This window comes from Neltuma alba, unplaced genomic scaffold, assembly GCF_004799145.2.
Source record: "Neltuma alba isolate B1F8T4 unplaced genomic scaffold, ASM479914v2 tig00011276_pilon, whole genome shotgun sequence".
NCBI lineage: Eukaryota > Viridiplantae > Streptophyta > Magnoliopsida > Fabales > Fabaceae > Neltuma > Neltuma alba.
The window spans coordinates 266,435-285,158 of NW_021635986.1; the positions used below are offsets into that span (position 1 = coordinate 266,435).

Sequence of the window (18,724 nt, forward strand, 5' to 3'; positions counted from 1 at the left end):
ATGATATAATTTTAATCAAAAGATTTTGTTTAATAATTTTATTGAATGTTCTCTTTAACTTTTCTCTTTCCTTTTTTCAGATGATTTTATACTACTCCTCCGGTCCTTAATATAAGATCCATTTAACTAATTTAATTAAATTAAGAAAGTTAGGTAAGTTAGTTAATTATAAGAAATATGACACGTTTTTTCTAAAATACCATAATCATCTTTCTTAATACCCCTCTTCTTCTTCTATTTGATTATAATTGAGAGAGTATCCATATGGGTAATTTAGAGAAAATTGATAAATATGATAAATGAGTCTTATATTTAGGACCAAAACCAACTCAACAATTAGTCCTATATTAAGGACCAGAGGAGTATATCAGTTTTGCTCACCGATGCATCCAAACCGACCGAAAAATGGTGATTATTAAAAAAAAAAACATTGCTAGATCGATGAGAGCAATGTAAAAAGACTAAAATTTGAGATGTATATTAAAATGAGTTGCTAATTTTATTTTTCAAAGATTAACTTTGAGGTTTGTACTGTCCTCGAAGTCAAATTTATCTTCTTTTTTTTGGCTTAAAAAAAGACATCAATAGTTTATCTAACGAGGTTTTCAACCTTTGACTAGTGTTGCTTCTGTCATACTGCTTACACAGCAAAACAACTTATCAGCCAGCAGTTTAATTATTAATATATTTAACATCATATACATAAAGAAGCCATTTATAGCATCCTCATAATTAAGCCTTTTATATTCAAAAATAAATAATACTTGTTTGAATTAGCCAATCACATGCGACGACAACAACTCCAAATTAACAAGTGAAGTTTCATGGAGACAACAAACACAACAATTAAATAATATCATCACTTTAAACAAAAGTCATTATACATACATACATACATACATACATACATACATACATACATACATACATACATATAAATATATATATATATATATATAGATAAGCCATGTTTTTCACAGATCCTGTGCTTCTGCACTATCACCAGACTTAGCTTCCCAAAATGATCCCAAATCATTCTCCTTTTCAACCAGTTCAACAAGCTCTCACGAATGGCTTCTTCACCGGCAATGACCCTACTTTGAATCTTGACTGTGACATGGCTTCGCCGGAGCGGGGTGTTAGTAGCTCACTGGCACAGCGAGAATGACAACGCTGTGAAACCAGGTGGTGCTGATGACAGAGTAAATGGTAATAACGATGCAGGATCTGTGGCGCGTGAGGGGAACGTGCAGCCAAGATGGAGGAATTACTGAGGCATGAGGCGGCGACCGTGGGGGAAGTTTGCTGCTGGGATCCGGAGCCCGAAGAGAAACAGTGCGAGGACATGGTTGGGAACTTATGAGAAGGAAGAAGATGCGGCTTTGGCTTATGATAGAGCTGCTTTCAAGCAAGTGGAGGGGTAGAAAAGCGAAGCTCAAATTTCCACACCTCATCCGATCGGAGCCATTACCGGAGCCGGCGAGAGGGCTGGCTGGACAGAAGCAGCACCGCTCGCCGGAACCTTCATTGCAGTCAAACGCTAATGGAACCCAAGGATCGAGTAAGAAAAAGAGCCTAACTGTTCTATTGGGAAATCTAATGGGAAAAGAAAAGAAAAAAAAAACAAAACAAAACAAAAGTGATAGCTTCTTCATCGTTTTCCTGTTCTCCTTTGGCGTTTTATGACGGTTTCAAGTTAAAGGGAATCCGTGTGAGTTACACTATCAGGGTCACCCAAATATGAAGAAGCTACAAAATAACACTATATCAACAAATTCTATTACTATTGCTGACTGGAAGACGGTGTCGGTTGGGCGGCAAAGTTGAACGGAAAAACGCCAAATGGGGGGGCATCAGAAGAGGTGAACTGGCATGCGTTTCCAAGAAAGATGACACAGCAACGCCACGTGGAGCTGAGTTGGAAACAAATCTTTGCCACATAAGATGAGTTATAGATGATAAGGATAATCATATAAAAATGAGAAAAAAATAAGGAGTTGAGTAACAGGCAAGTTAAAAATTCGGGAACTAAGTTGTGCTAAATCATAGTTAAAAGATTGAATTATAAGTGAGTTAAAAATTGAAGGTTTAAAAGATTAATTTTCCGTTTGAATAATAATAAAGTTTTTATCAATTACTTTTGTTAAAATATTTAACATTTTGACTCTGGATTTGCCTTTGCATATATACACCATAGTTTAAACGAAGCAAAATAAACCATACTTTAAACAAAAACAAAAATAGTTCGCAAAAAACAAAAGCAAAGAGAGAGAGAGAGAGAGAGAGATAGAAGAAAAGAAAAGAAAACGAAAGCAAATGATCAAAGAGCTCTTAAATAAATGTTAGAGAAAAGAAACTATCATACCATATCATATATACATATATAGTATATATCTATTATATATATAATTCTTTGTATACAAACTAATCACACGCACGAGGACAACCACTGTATATTAACTTAAAACCCGCTTATACTTGAAGTTTCATGGAAACAACAAATTCAAGAATATTACGGTCAAAACACAAAAACTCAAGAATAAAATAATATATCATCAATCCCTTCAAACGAACGTCATTATTTATACATATAAATAACTCATGTTTCAGTATTGGTCACATCTGTGCTTCTGTTCTCTCACAGCATAAACCTAGCTTCTAAAAATGATCCCTAACAATCTTTCTTCTTTCGAATCAGTTCAGCAAAACGCTCATCGTGATCCTTCATCTTTCACTTCTCTCATGACGAATAATTTCTCCTTCACGTCAAGCTCTGCTACTTCAAACCCTAACTGCGACAGTACTGCTTCGCTTGAGCAGTCTCTGAGCAACTCCAGTGGCGCGGTGTTTTCCGGCGAGCACGAAGACACCGTGAAACCATCAGCAGGTGGTGATAGAGCCGATAATAATGTTAGTAGTAATGCAGATTCTGTGGCGCGTGAAAGGAACGCGCCGCCTAGATGGAGGAATTATAGAGGTGTGAGGCGTAGGCCGTGGGGGAAGTTTACGGCTGAGATCCAGGGCCCGAAGAGGAACGGAGCAAGAACGTGGTTAGGGACATATGAAGAAGGAAGAGGATGGAGCATTGGCTTATGATAGAGCTGCTTTTAAGATGAGGGGTAGAAAAGCCAAGCTCAATTTTCCACATCTCATTGGGTCGGAATCGCCGCCAGAGCTGCCGGAAAGAGTAGTCAGCGAGACGAAGCTGCAGTGCCACTGGCCGGAATCTTCATCGCCGTCAGGGTGTGCATCTGAGGATAACGGTGGATCTCAAGGGTCAAGTAGTAAGAAGAGAGGCTGACTAGTCTATTGAATAAATTAGCAACAAATAGAAGCCAAGTCAGAAGCTTGAAATAATTATGCATTAATGCTGATCATGATCTATTATTTCTCTTCTCCTACGCGCTTTTTCTTCCAAAACATAATTTCATGTAATTTTCAATTTTGTATGTTGGTGTCTAATTATGATTTTGTTTGGTTTTTCAAAAGTCTAGCTGCAGTTTTGAAATTGCCATAAAATAATATTTGGGGTGCACTACTACTAAGATTTTACCCAAAGCAAATCATTGATCATCAAATTATTCTATCTGTTAATAATCATTTTCTCTTATTGAGCTAATTACCATTGTTCACATAATAAATACTACCCCCGGTTCTTAATATAAGAACTAGTTTACTAATTGAATACATTAAAGAAATTAGTTAAGTTGGTTATTTGTAATAAATAGATATTATCTTTCCTAAAATGTTTGCTAATCTAGTATATTAGCTAAAACTATAATTATTACAAGAACTACCTTAAAAAAAAAAAGAGATAAAATGGATTGTGGTTTTATATTTAGAATCAAAACAAAAGTCAAACAAGCTTATATTAAAGACCAGGAGGTAGTAATATCTAAAATTAGAGGCAGGCTGTTAAGCGAAGAGAGATTAGTTTTTGTTATGGATGATGATGCTTGTGGTTAAAAAAAAAAAAACAGACACGGTTGATGCTAAAATCATTTAAAAAAAAAAATATTTCATCCAAAATACCTCTGTGTGCGTTTGTGTCTATATACATATTATTTCAGGATCAAATAAGCATATGATTACCTAGAAGCGCGTGGTTATAAGACTTAAACAACATTTTATTCTTTTCGAAAAAAACTCGTTGAATATCTACTTAATTACTACTCACTCCAGTAATAAATATAAATAGAAAATTAAAAAAATACTTCTAAAATTTCTAAATCTCAAATCAGGAATGACTATAAAAATGTATTGTTATTTGATTTTTAAATATTATCAATTATTATTAAAGTATAGTAAATAAGACTGATTTAGAATTTAGAATTTTAAAAATATTTTTTTGAGATTCTTCGAAATATAAAACCTAGTTAAAGAGGTTATTTTTATTCTACATATAATATTTCAATCCATTTTGTCTTCCAAATTTATAATATAAATTTTCTTTAAACTATCCATTTTGATCATATATATTAAAAGTTTACATATGAAAAATAATGATTGAATGTAGTATTTTAAAGATATCAACACACATTTGTAACAAATATAATTTAACTGATTTTTTAATATTTGATTTTCTAACTCTTATATTTAGATTTTTTTTTTTGTGTTATTTGTGTGTGTTCATTGTTTAACACTAATTACCAGCACTAATTACTACTTACTAGTGCACCTTTAGCTTTCAAACACTTTAATCTAGTCAATTACAAGGTGGGTCTTAGTTGAACAATACAATGGTAAAACAGTTTAATTTCCAAATTACATATTTTAATTTGCTTTCAGACTGAAAAGCCGTCAATCTTGGTCTATTTAATTATAATATATATGTGTGTGTGTGTGTGTGTGTGTGTGTATGAATGTCCCCCACGAGCCATGGAAAAGTTATACAGGAATGGTCATTGTTCAACTTACTTTCAATATATAATTATATAATATAATATATATAAATGAACCATCGGTAGATGCTTTGGAATTTCGTCAAAGATCTCAATAAATCTTATGTTTCACACTTCATGTACTTTTTTTTTTGCCAATACACTTTATGTACTTTAAGATCAATGCCCTCAACATTTCGTTAGAATAGCAGTTGTGGGCTGTGGTCAACAAAACATTTAATGCAAGATCAGATTAAAAAAAGACGTTTGATGCGTATATAATAAGATATACTATCTCCAGTAATTAATATAAGACTCAATAACTAATTAAAAAAGTTAAAAAAAATTACTAAATTATTTTAAAATATTTAAATTTATCATTTTTTTCAAACTAATTTGTTTTACTTATAAATTGATATATAATCTAACGTTACATATAAGTATTTTAGAAAGATCATGTAACATATATTATTATTAAATAATTTTTTAATTCTCCAAATTAATCAATTAGATCTTATATTAAGGACTGGAGGTAATTTTTTTTTTGTGGAAGCTATTTAGTCATTATAAAAATTATTTACAAAATATATGTTATTGAGTTATTATGTGATCAAATGTCTTTAAAATATAAGAAGATATGTAATGATATTGAATTTTGATGATAATCAATAGCAAAAGAATAATCAACAAATAGCTCATTATTCTGGAAGATAACATTAATTTAAAACATTAGTAGGAAAATTGATTATCCTTGATTTTTTTGGTTATCTTTGTTTTTTCATGTGAAGCATGAAATTGATGAAGAACTTCCTCATTTTCGGATAATTCAAAAGTGACTTATTCATTGGATAAACTTGTAGATTATATTGACCTAAGTTGATCACTGATACACAAAATTTTATCTTCATTAACTTCAAAAGACCCCTTTGTTTTTACTATTAAATCAAATCTTAAACTTAAATATTCGCTCAAAAATCTTAAACTTAAATGCATAACATAAAATAAAGTGGATGAGGTCAGAACTCTTCTACACGGTTTGGGAGAGCTTTTATTTAAAGTTCACATTGGTCTAATAAGCAATGCTTTATTGAACTTTGAAGTCAAGTTTGATTACTTCGATGGTTTTTGATATGAAGTACTATGTTGGTACGGTGCCACTGAATTGCCAGTGTGGCTTTGGGAATTAGGGTCCTCAAGAGACTTTTCAGAAATTTTTTTGGTCTTTTTTTAAATATATAAGAGACTTCGTACATTTCTAGAAGTAGTAATAATTACTTGTTTTTTTAGTATTTTTAATTATGCAGAGAGAGATAAGACTACACTAATTTAATAAACTTAAAGGAATGCTAATTTTAGAAAATGACTGAAAATATGAGTGTTCTTTTTCTTTTTTTCCCACTCAAACAAGAGAAGAGAATATAATTACAGTGTGTCTCATTTTAAAATAAGCTTTCTTACTTATGAGTTGTAATCAATACAATTATTTATATTTTTATAATATATTATTCTAACTTAATTGAAAAGAAAATTAAAGGGTTGCGTATCTTTTTTTCCCAGCATTATCAAAAATATTTTAAAAATATCAATCAAGTTCAAACTGTTCGAAATTTGAACAAATTGCCTATCTTTTTACTGGTTTGAATAAATTTTGTTTTGCATTATAGCTTAGTACTGCAAAAGCTCCAATAAGAAAAGGGTAAAAAGAATATTTTGCATCTAAAATATTTTTCAAGTAACATTATTCACCTCAAAATACACATTGAGTAATGTTGTATCTGGAGTGTCAAAAGTATTATTTACACTAACCCATACACCATTAACTTTAGCGACCATTTTCTCTTACATAACTATCTGGCTGAGTTAGATTCGAGTATTATTGAGCCTAGTTAGAAGTAATTTTTTTAAAAGCATTTTTTGTATTTACACTTATTCGAATTCCAGAGTTCATGCGTAGACAATCAAAATTCCTTTCACCAAAGCTAACACAATGTTGGTAACTTTTGTTTTTTGTTTTTAAAGTTATACATAGATATTCTTCTATTGAAAACAATTATATTTGAGACATTGTTGGATAGTAAATGTGGAAACTTCTCCCAATAGAGATTTAAACCTTAGTTTGCCACGTTATGACTAGATCCAACCTTGCTAATGACTATCAGCATGTTTGGATCAACGTTTTCAACGGAAACGTGCATTGGAATGGCGCAAAACTAACGTTTACTAGCAGAGAAATGCTCAACCAAATGTTTGGGTGAGCGTTTTTGTAGATGAACTTCTGGGTAAAAAGTCGCCTAACGCTGAAGCTAATTTTTTGAGCTTTTTCCGTCACAAACGTGGAGAGAGAAAAGATGATGATGAAAAAAGACAAAATTACCCCTAACAAACCCAATAATTTGATACTACATATTTTTAATATAAGAATCATATAACTAATTTGAAGATATTAATAAAATTAATTAAGCTATTTATTTATAATAAATTGATGTTATCTTGTCTAAAATATTTTTGTTAATCATGTGTATTAAAACTACCCATTAATAAAAATTCTTTAATATGTATAATCATTACAGGGATTACTTGAGAACAAAATAAATCAATATTTTATAATTTCACAAATAAACTATTTTTATTTTGTCATAATAATTCTAGATATTTTTTTAATAATTATCATAATAAAAACATAAAATATCAAACATTACCATTCAATAAAGTCCATGTCCTTTTCAGTCATTTTATAACTAAACTCACTTTTTCATTAATCATCCAAACAACTTTTAACTTTTTTAACTGACTTTTAAAAGTACCTATCCAAACATATCCTAACTGACTTTTACTCTAACTTCAGTTACAAAAGTCAATTGGGTTAGAAGTCAGTTTTACCCAACGCCAATCTAAACATACCCTATGTCGGTAACTTTAGAGAGACAGTCTGATGATTTCACTAACAGCGGTTTATGTTTATGTTAAAAAAAAAACTGAGTTTAAGGAATTTTGGGGAAAATATGCCTTTAACAACCCTAATAATAACAAAAGGAAAAAAAGTAGAAGAAATTTCTCATTTTCTTAAATAATTGGAGCTCCAGAGCAGAGGGGGCCAGAGCCTACAAGTTGAAGATCTAGAACAGTTGTTGCAATTATTCCCATTAAAAATAAGCTTAAATGTTGCCCTTTTCAGGGTGTGAAGCGTCATGATCTATTATTAAATGTTAATCATCATTTTTTGACCACAATGTGATAATCACCATTTAATTTTTAAATTTTGTAGCTGGGTGTTAGAGTGTTCTTGTTTTTGTTTTTGTTTTTTGGCTGATATATATTTTATATATGCTAAACATTCTCATGTCATCATCTTTTTCAGTTGGTCTCCTACGCGTGGCCACATTTAAGAAAGGATTTACGCCCCTTTTTTTTAATTTCCGACACACAGGTTAAAAAGAGACCCAGGCAAAAATGGGATTAAATAATAGGAAAAAATATTTGAAATTTAATTATTCCTGACTTCTCCAAGAAATAAGACACACCCCTAACATTATGATTCATTTACCCAACAACATCAAAATTTCTACTATAATATAAAAAGACTCCGATTTCAAATAATGCATTAGAACGAGTTCTTTTTATTTTTTGACCTGACTTGTCATTTTATTTGTCAAACGTGGCATAAGTCTTTGAATAATGATTTTTTTTGGGATGAGAGAATAATGACCTTTTAAATTTTTGACTGGGGTTGCTTCTGGCATACTGCTCCCAACAAAGCAATAACTGGTAGATCAGTGAGAAGTTTAATTAATGAATAATTTTTAATATTTTACATAAAGTAGCCGTCATGGAATATAATAACTAAGCCTTTATGCTCGCAAATAAATAATATTTGTTTGAATAAATTAACCAATCACGCTCGATGACAACCACTCCAAATTAATTAACAAGTGAAGTTTCACAGAAACAACAAATAAAACTCAAGAATAAAATAATATCATCAATCGCTTTAAACTAAAGTCATTGTACATATATATACATAATCCGAGTTCACTGATCTTGTGCTTCTCTGTGCTAACACCAAATTTTAATTATTATACCTTCCCAAAATGAACCCTAATTTTTCTCCTGTTGAATCTGTTCAACAATACCTTATTGAAGATGACCCTTCCCTCATGGCTCTCTTGAATGGCCTCTTCATGGACAACTCTACTCGGAATCTGAGCTATGGCGCTGCTTTGCCGGAGCTGCAGGGTGTTAGTAACACCAGTGGCACGGTGTTTTCTGGCGGGGTTAATGATGACAACGTTATGAATCGGCCAGGTGGTTATGATAGGGCTGGTGGTAGTAACCCAGGATCTGTGGCGGGTGAAAAGAACGCGCCACCTAGATGGAGGAATTACCGAGGCGTGAGGCGGCGGCCATGGGGGAAGTTTGCGGCGGAGATTCGGGACCCGAGCAGGAATGGTGCAAGGACATGGCTGGGAACTTATGAGAGGGAGGAGGATGCAGCTTTGGCTTATGATAGAGCTGCTTTCAAGATGAAGGGTAGGAAAGCTAAGCTCAATTTTCCACACCTCATTGGGTCAGAAACACTGCCGAAGCTGGCAAGAGTAGTCGCCGGACAGAAGCGGCGCCGCCTTCTGCAAGGAAAGCCGGCAGGCTGGTCTACGGAATAAGTTATAGAAACGTGTGTGTGTGTGTGTGTAGAAGCCATGTTAGAAGCTTGAAATCGTGTGAATGAATATTCTTAGGTCTGTTTTATTTCTCTCCTCCTCTCTGTTATCATTATTATGTTTCTTTTCTGCTCCTTTCTTTCTTTCTTTCCTGCATGCCAAGAAAGATACATGGCACAATTTGAATACGAAAAAAAAATCAAGGTTCAATATGTTGTGAATCAATAAATTCTGTGCAATATATTTTAATTAAATAAGATAGTTGGTTATATCTTGTTAAAGTGTGCCTTGGTTCAAGGGCCTATTCGGAAATAAATGGAGTGTAAATGTTAGTGATTATATTAATCAGGGAATATGATATGGAATTATGATTATTGAGCATTGGTACTGGTATATAGATTCCATTGATGAATCATGAAAGGAAATTCACATTTTACCCAGAAAAAATAAAAATAAATATGATAGGAGTTTTTAATAAATGGAGGGTATAAAATTTGATTCGGGGAGAGAAAATGTTTATACGTTAATTCATGCAAATTAAATTTAGATTACACATTGTTAAAGTTACCAACGAGCCAGAAGAAAACCCTCACTATTAAAAATATGACTTTCAGGCTTCAGCGACGGTTTTTGATGGCGACTTTTTGTGTTGCTGTCAAAAGTTTTGAAAGTTGCCGCTAATTTTTTTTCCTCCCAAAAAATCATCATATTTTTTGCAATAATTTTATTCATGAACGTAATATATTATCAATAAATAAAGTATTTTCACATATCGGTTTTTAGAGTGAGAGAGTTTGAGAAATAATGTGATGTTGTTGGATTATTTTTGTTAGAGAGATGATGTAGAGTGAGAGAGAGAGAGGATGAGAGGGGATGTGCACAAGAGATATATGATATTTATATTATGTTTGGTGTGTTGGGGAGGTGAAAAAATGGATAATAAATATAAATCATATAATTAAGCCCATAAAAGTTTAATAAATTTATCCTCAAGCCATATGGGATATTTTTTCTTCGCACCTTAATCAAGATATCCTTATAGATAGATTAGATATAATCACATTTTTGTCTAAAAAAGATATATTAAATATATTTATATGATATTATATAATTATTTAATATTATTTTAAAATATTAATAAATCATACATTTATTCTATAATTTATAATAAATTAATAATTAATATATAAAAATAATAAAAGCTGAAAATATACGTAAAAATTTACCAACAAATTTTTAAAAAATTATACAATTAATTTAGATGAAAAATAAATTTTTCAAGCAATGAAAAAATACATGCGTAATCTGTAATGACTTTTTTTATTTTTATACAATAATTTTTATTTTTAATTAATATATTTAATAATATTATAAACTGAATATAAATAAAAAATTTATTGAATGTGTTATATTTCATTCACTATATAAATACTTTAATTCATTTAAGAAGAATATTATAAATATTTTATCAATATATATATATATTAAAATATAAGATATAATATTAATTAGCTGAAGGCACCCTTTAATATCGCCGCCTATTAGTATCAGCAATAATTGTTACTTGTCGCCGCTAAAAACCTTTAACGGCAACTTTTTAACTTTTAACAATGATAAAAAGTCAAATTTTGTGTAGTGTAGCAGCAACTCACTAGATAGTCATGTTGCAAACCATACTCAATCTTACAGTAGTGACTTTCAATTGCCATAGAAATAAAGCTCGACGAAATCAAACTTTTAATTAGATTTTTAGCAGTAATTTTTGAAAGTTATTACCAAAAGTGATACTTCGATCAGTGACATTGAAAGTCGCAACTAAAAGAGACTTTGAACGGCAACAGCTACTGTTAAAAATCTAACTTTTAACAGTGACCCTGGATAATTATTGCTAAAAGCGAAACTTTATTTTTTTTCACTGATAGCCAAGCACGATCTTTTTACTCCTTTCATTGTCATCATCACGAAGCTGGGGTCCTTAGTGATGATAATACGGTTTTTTATTTTGCATGATTATATTAGTGTTACTTTGAAAAGACTAATTCTCCCCGTTCTAATTTCTTTCATGTTTCCCCCTCTATGAGGGAATCAGTTTCGGTGCTTATCATTTTGATAAACACTTTAAACTCATCAAATCTGAACTGTTTCTATCTGATTTGAATGGTTCAAATTTAAAATCTTTAATTAATTTTTTTAAATAGAAAAAAATTATTTTTAAAAAAAATGATAATTAAGAGATTATCTTTATTTTAAATTTCATCCATATTAAAATAATTATTTTGAACAAATAAAAAAAAATCAAATCATGACCATTCAAATATAATTTGGAACTGATTCCCTTCTATGAGTAGTGTAATTGCACGAGTTCGGATTTTAGGAAGGAGAATTTTCTTATTTTCAAAATCTCTTCATATTTGGAGAGAAAATTGTTGGAGGGAATGTAGTGGGTCACGCTACTCAGTTTTCTACTAAAACTTTTTTTCTCTCATTTAAATAAGAAAAAAACTCTAATTCTCCATGTTATAATTTCTCCCCATGTTTGCTTTCCTTGCAACTTTTCCTCCCACTGTTAAAATATACTCCCTCTGATCTTATATATAGATAATTTCATTACTTGTATCTTATATATGAGATCGGGAAAACTATATATGTGTGTGCAAGTAGAGGAGCATAATTAATTATGAAGAGGCGATATATCCAACATGTTGAGCATATTTCGCCATGTAATCCGCACATTAATTTGTTACTCTCTAAATGTGCGCATCACTTTTTTTTTTTTTGGGAAATAAGACAAAATGATACTCGATTAAGAAGTCAAAAGTTTTACACAGCAACAAGTTAAAGTACAAATAGGATTGTTAAAAATCCTTAAAAAAGAAGAAGATAAAGACACAACTTTAACAAATGTATGAAAAAATGCTGAACTAATGACAATTTTCTGCCACTACTACAAAAAATCTTTTACGGCAGTTAAAAATGACTTTTCACGATAGTTTTAGATGTGTAGTAAATACTGTCAATGTAAAAAGAATAACTTTCACGGTGATTACTAACCACGGTAAAAAATTAACTTTTTATTGTAGTTTCTATGAAATAATTGCCGCAGAAAGTATTCAATAAACAGTGTTTATGGGCTCACATTCACCGGAGTTATATATTTAACCACCGTGAAATGTTTCTTTTTTTTTTTATATAAATCTTTTCTTAATTTGTGTACAATTTTTTTGTAATACCAAACCAAACAAACTAATTCCAGCCAGCAAAACAGACCGGCAGAATGTAAAACTAATTTAAAGTTAAAACACAATTTCCTTTAAACTAAAATCCAATTAAAATTCAATAAATTCAATGCTAAAACTCAAATTTAACACTAAGATAACTAAAATTTTCAATCCTTATTCAACTAAACCTAATAATCAACAACTTAAGCAACTAAAATTTTCAATCCTTATTCAACTAAACCTAATAATCAACAACTTAAGCAATCCATAGTTCAACTAAACCTGATAAACATTGAACTAAAAAACCTATATTCAACTATTAGTACCAAAATTTTGAACTTCAAAATGTTTATATATCAACCCATATTCTCAAGTAATGTTCTTGACAAAGGATCCCTTGTTGAGTTGATTTTATGATGTTATAGAGGATAAATGGAGAGAATCTGCGGGGACACAGATAAGTGAGCATTACATATTTCAACGTAGTGTCCCAATTTTCTCCTCTCTTTGATGACAGAGAGAAGCTCACATGAGTTCTCATTTTATTGGTCTCTCTCTCACTAACAACAGTTCATCTCCTCAACAACATAGCTAGACTAAACACAATGAAGTCATATATCCGTGTCCCCCCTCTCTCTACATGTGTATATCGTGTCTACATTCAGGGGTCCATCTAGAACCTCTGACTAGCAGCAGTAAAGAACACAGACACCCAGATTTTTCCTGATACAAATCAAGTAATAAATTAGAATTAATAAGATAAAAACAAAATAAACCCCAGTTTTATAAAATAGGAGCATCAAAGTTCAAAAAGAATATATGAAATGCTATCTAAAAATAATGCATAAAATGAAAATCAGAAAAAAGAATTAGTAAATGTCATAAGATTTTATGCAATGACATTATTAAAGTGGAAGAAATTACAGCTTGTTTTGGTAAGGATTTTTAGCTTGAAGCCTATAAGTTTCACCAAGTATCTTGGCAAATTCCTTGAATTAATACATATAATTGATTAAATTATATAACTTACAATTTTAAATATAATAGCAAGTTTTTTAAATTTATCTTAATTCATTTTTGTTTAATTTATCCCATGATTATGATATGAAGATGATTAAGTCGAATGATTCTTCTTGAATAGACTAAACATTTCAGAAATGAATTGAGACCTTATATTCATACTTTAAAATATTATTCAAAATGTTTCAAAATAAATAATTAATAACATTTAAGACATTCAAATATTAAAATATCCAAAAATAAGTTTTTATTTATAGAAGAAAATCCAGTTACCCTATTTATGAACTGTTAATAGGGTACATTTTTATCATAATTAAATTTTATTGGGAAAATCGCCATTAAATCTATCAGAAATACTAAAATTCAAATTGATGCTTATATTTTTAATAAATTCATAATAAGATCATTGACTAGAGATTTCATAATCTAGTTAAATGACCACGTTACTTTTCATTGTCTTTTTGAAGCAATCTCTTTTTCTTTCCCCAAAACCACCGCTATTGATCGATGATCGGCTGCAAGTGAGATAGTCACCGGAGCGCCAATTGCGACTGCTATTGGCAGAGGTGGCTTCAGGAAAAAAAATGAGATGAAATTGAGAAGCAATGTGGTCATTTAACAAAATTTTGAAATCCCTAATTAGTCCTCTTTGGCTTGAAAAGTAATATGTTAAAAATACATATTTGAATTTGAATTTTGATAACAAAAGTTGCTTTTTTAAAAGGAAAAAGAAGGGCTGAAGGAATTTTTAAAAAAAAAAATTAATACTCTCATTGGTCCTAAATATTAAAGTTACTAAAAATTTTGTTTTGATTCTAAATATAAAATTACAATTCACTTTATTTCTCAAATTTATAATTTTTTCCTCAAATATCAATCTCACTTATTAAGGAGAGTTTCCATCAGTAATTTAAATATAAATAATTAAAGGGTATTTTGAAAAACAATAACGCACTTTTTTAAAATAATTAAATTAATTTTCCTAATCTTTTATAAATTAGTTATTTAAATTTTATATCTAATATCCCATAGGAATAATAAAACTTAACGTAAAACACTCTTTGCTGGTCCGAACTCCGAAGGTTCCGAGAAGTTTCGCTGTCTAGGTGAAAATTTTGACCACGTGATGTTAGAAAATTATGCTGGGAAAATTACAATTAGATCTCACCCAAGAAAATTAAATACAAAAAGATCTTTTAAAATCATAAAATTATTCTGAAGCCCCAAAGTACCTTATTGCAATAAATTTTATTTGTTTAATTATCAAATTACCTTCTTTTTTTTTAGTTTGTATTGATAACTAAAAGAACAACAGTTAACAACTTAAGATGCAAGGATTGACAATTATCACAGCAGGTATTGACAACTCATGCATTAGATTTTGTGATGTGCTAAGAAAATGTGTTATCAATACTTGCTGCGATAATTGTCAATCCTTACATCATAAGTTGTCAACCATTGTTCTTTCAGTTGTCAATGCAAATTTCAAAAGAAAAAAGGCAATTTGATAACTAAACAAATAAAATTTATTGGAAAAAGGTCCCTTAAGATTTCAAAATAAGTTCATGATTTTAAGAGATGTTTTTATCCAAAACTAAATATTCTTTAACCTTTCCAGATCTCGGGACACAAAAGTTCATGATAACTAAATATTCTCATATCTTTATCTTCATAAATAATTTTCTCTCTTTACGCGTGATGACGGATGATTTTATCCAAAACTATTAAAAACACACAAAAAATGGGATTAAGCAAAAATAGAAATAAATTATTTTTCTTTAACCTTTCCAGATCTCGGGACACAAATCCGAATAATTGTACTATTTTTCATCACCTTCAACATTCTTTTTTTAATCATGATATAATTAGAAGTTAAAATAATTTCAGCAAACCTCATTCTCTTCCAATAAAAAGAGTTCAGATAAAAATAGAAATAAAAATATTACTTTCTCCTATTCTTTATGTAAGTAATATTTTCTCACATGGGATTGGTCTTATATATAAGCAACATTTTATATTTGTCTAAAAATTTAATCCCTTTTTTTCATTTTTACCTAATTACTAGTTACTCCTCTAGTTCTATTTATAAGACTGAGAGAGAAGATATTTTTTGATCCCATTTATAGGGTATTGAGAAAAAATTTTTGTATAGATGTACAATTTTACCCTTAATTTATTATTGTGTTGATTTTATTTGCATGTATGTTAAATAGGGATAAAGTTAAAAACTTGTTGAATTTTAAATGAGAATTAATGAAATTTAAGGTTTTCCTTAATCTATGTGAAATATGTTGGAAATGACTTATAAATAGGACCAGAAGAATATATGTTTTACTCATTTCTTTTCCTTGTCGTCTTCTTTTTTGCTCGTTATCTTCATAACTAATAATATATTTGAGAAAAAAAATTACATCTCTTATATATTTATTATTTTAAACTGATTTTAATAATCTTAATTTGCTTAATTGCCATTTATACACAGAGGGCGTGAGTGAGTAAATATTAAATAATAACAAACGGTCAGATGCATTCCGCACTTTTCCAAGATATGACGTCCTTTTTTCGTTTGCTTAAAAGCAGGGCATCCAAATTAATGTGTTCAATGTTTGAATAATGAGGTTTTTGAAACCTTTGTCTGGTGATGATGCTTCTGTCCTACTGCTTAACCAATCAAACCAAATATTTCTTTAAAATATTCTTATATAATATATTATTGTATATATCATCTTATAATTAAATTAATTAATTTTTTAAAAATAAAAAATATAAGAGATAAAATGAATTAAGATACTATATTTAAGATTAAAGTCAGTTTTCTAAACAAACTAGTTTTAGCGCTTATTGCAGTTATGAGCACTATGGTGCTCGCTGCTACAATGAGATCTACATCATCCAAATATTCATTGAAAAAAAAGTTTTTAAAAAGCAAAAATATAAAAAAATTAAATATGGATCATTCATATTAAATCTAGACGGTCCAGATTTTGTGATGAGCACAAAAAGTAATTCTCTTCCTAGCTAGCTCCTGTATTTTGGATGGAAATTATTAATATAATTAATATCACATATAAATGATGCCTTTATGCTCGCAAATAAATATTGTTTGAATTAAGGCCTGTTTGGATTAGTGAAAGAAAAACTAACTTATTTTTAATTTGACTTTTACAAAAGTGAAATTAGGTAAAAGTTAGATTGGGTAATGTGATTTGTGTTTGGGTTGATTTTTATAAATAAGTCAATTTATAAAAATAAAATTATTTGGATTATTATTAAAAAGTAAGTTTAGTCATAAAATAACAAAAAAAAACATAAATTTCATTAAATAATATATATCATATTCTCTCTCTTATGCTATAATCTTTAGTTACATTTCTTCATATTTTCTTTTATCCCATATGTTATTTATTATAAAAGCATATTTAAAATCAAAAGTACTCTATCTTATCCACAATATAAGTCACTTGACGAATTAGTTAAAATGACTTATATTATGAACCAGATGAAATATATTTATAACACATTTACTACTTTTAATTAATTTTAACTAATTTTTTGTTATTTACCAATTAATTAATTGAAACTTATAACAAGAATCAGAGAGAGTAGTAAATTTTTTAAAGGCGGGATGCAACTCTTTTTTAACTTTCTCCCCCTACTTTTTAAAAGCCAAAAGCCATAATTTATACAAAAGTTAAATTGCCAAATCATGAATCCAAACATCACATTTTATTCACACAGCACGTTTAGTCATTCAACCACGTGATGGAAGCATGTAAACGCTTTGACAAACAGAGCCTTCACCAATCAAACGCGACGACGACAACTCCAAATTAACAATTGAAGTTTCATGGAAACAACGAACACAATAATTAAATGGCACAGTCACTTTGAAAAAAAATCATTATACATACATATTCCTCGTATCCTAAATATAAGACCCTTATACATATTAGTATAAAAATCTTATATTTAGGACTAGAGGAGTATATAAATACCCAAGCCAAGTTTTACTAATCCTGTGTTTCTATACTACCACCAAAACTTAATCAGCTTCTCAAAAATGAACTCTAATCATTCTCCCTTCGAATCATCATTTCAACAATACCTGATCGAAGAAGACGATCCTTCCTCCTCCATGGCTATTATGAATGGCTTCTTCACTGGCAGCAACAGTACTTCGAATCTGGACTGTGACATGGCTTCGCCGGAGCAGGGTGTTAGCAGCTCCACTGGCACAGTGTTTTCCGGCGAGAATGACTACCTATGAAACCAGGTGATGATGACAGAGTGAACGGTAGTGACGCGGGATCTGTGGCGCGTGAAGGGAACGCGCCACCAGGATGGAGGAAATACCGAGGTGTGAGGCGGCGGCCTTGGGGGAAGTTCGCTGCTGAGATCCGGACCGAATAGAAACGGTGCAAGGATATGGCTGGGAACTTATGAGAAGGAAGAGGATGCAGCTCTGGCTTATGATAGAGCGCTTTCAAGATGCATGGTAGAAAAGCCAAGCTCAATTTTCCTCACCTCATTGCGTCGCAGCCACCGCCGGAGCCGGCGGCAAGAGTGGTGGCTGGACAGAAACGGCACAGCTCGCCGGAACCTTCGTCGCCGTCAAACAAGACATCTGAGGATGATGGATCTCAAGGGTCAAGCAAGAAGAAGAGCCTGACTGAACTATTGAACAAGTTAGCAGCAAATAGAAAGCCATGTCAGATTGGGTTGATATGATTCATTTAAAGGAACGCTATCCTGCTCTGTGCTTGCCCTTTCATCATGTAGTTCTGAAGAAAACTTCAAAAGATGAATTCATTTATAATTTATATTATTCTTTTTTTAACTTATTTGTATGGTCCTTCTATGGTATTACTTATAAGGTAGAAAAAGGACGTTATTAAATTTTTCATATGAATGTATGATTATATTTTTATAATGTAAATTCTTTTAAAAAGAT

General features: G+C 30.5%; 1 protein-coding gene and 1 pseudogene across 1 annotated transcript; both read left to right on the forward strand.

Annotated features, from left to right (window-relative positions):
* Positions 1-1,374: 1,374 nt before the first annotated feature.
* On the forward strand, positions 1,375-3,357 carry LOC114711053 (ethylene-responsive transcription factor 5-like; annotated as a pseudogene).
* Positions 3,358-8,968: 5,611 nt separating this feature from the next.
* Positions 8,969-18,501, forward strand: LOC114711054 (ethylene-responsive transcription factor 1-like). Its single transcript, XM_028895406.1, has 3 exons — positions 8,969-9,492; positions 12,639-12,641; positions 18,363-18,501. The coding sequence occupies exons 1-3, from the start codon at positions 8,969-8,971 to the stop codon at positions 18,499-18,501; spliced, it is 666 nt and encodes a 221-aa protein (XP_028751239.1).
* Positions 18,502-18,724: the final 223 nt, after the last annotated feature.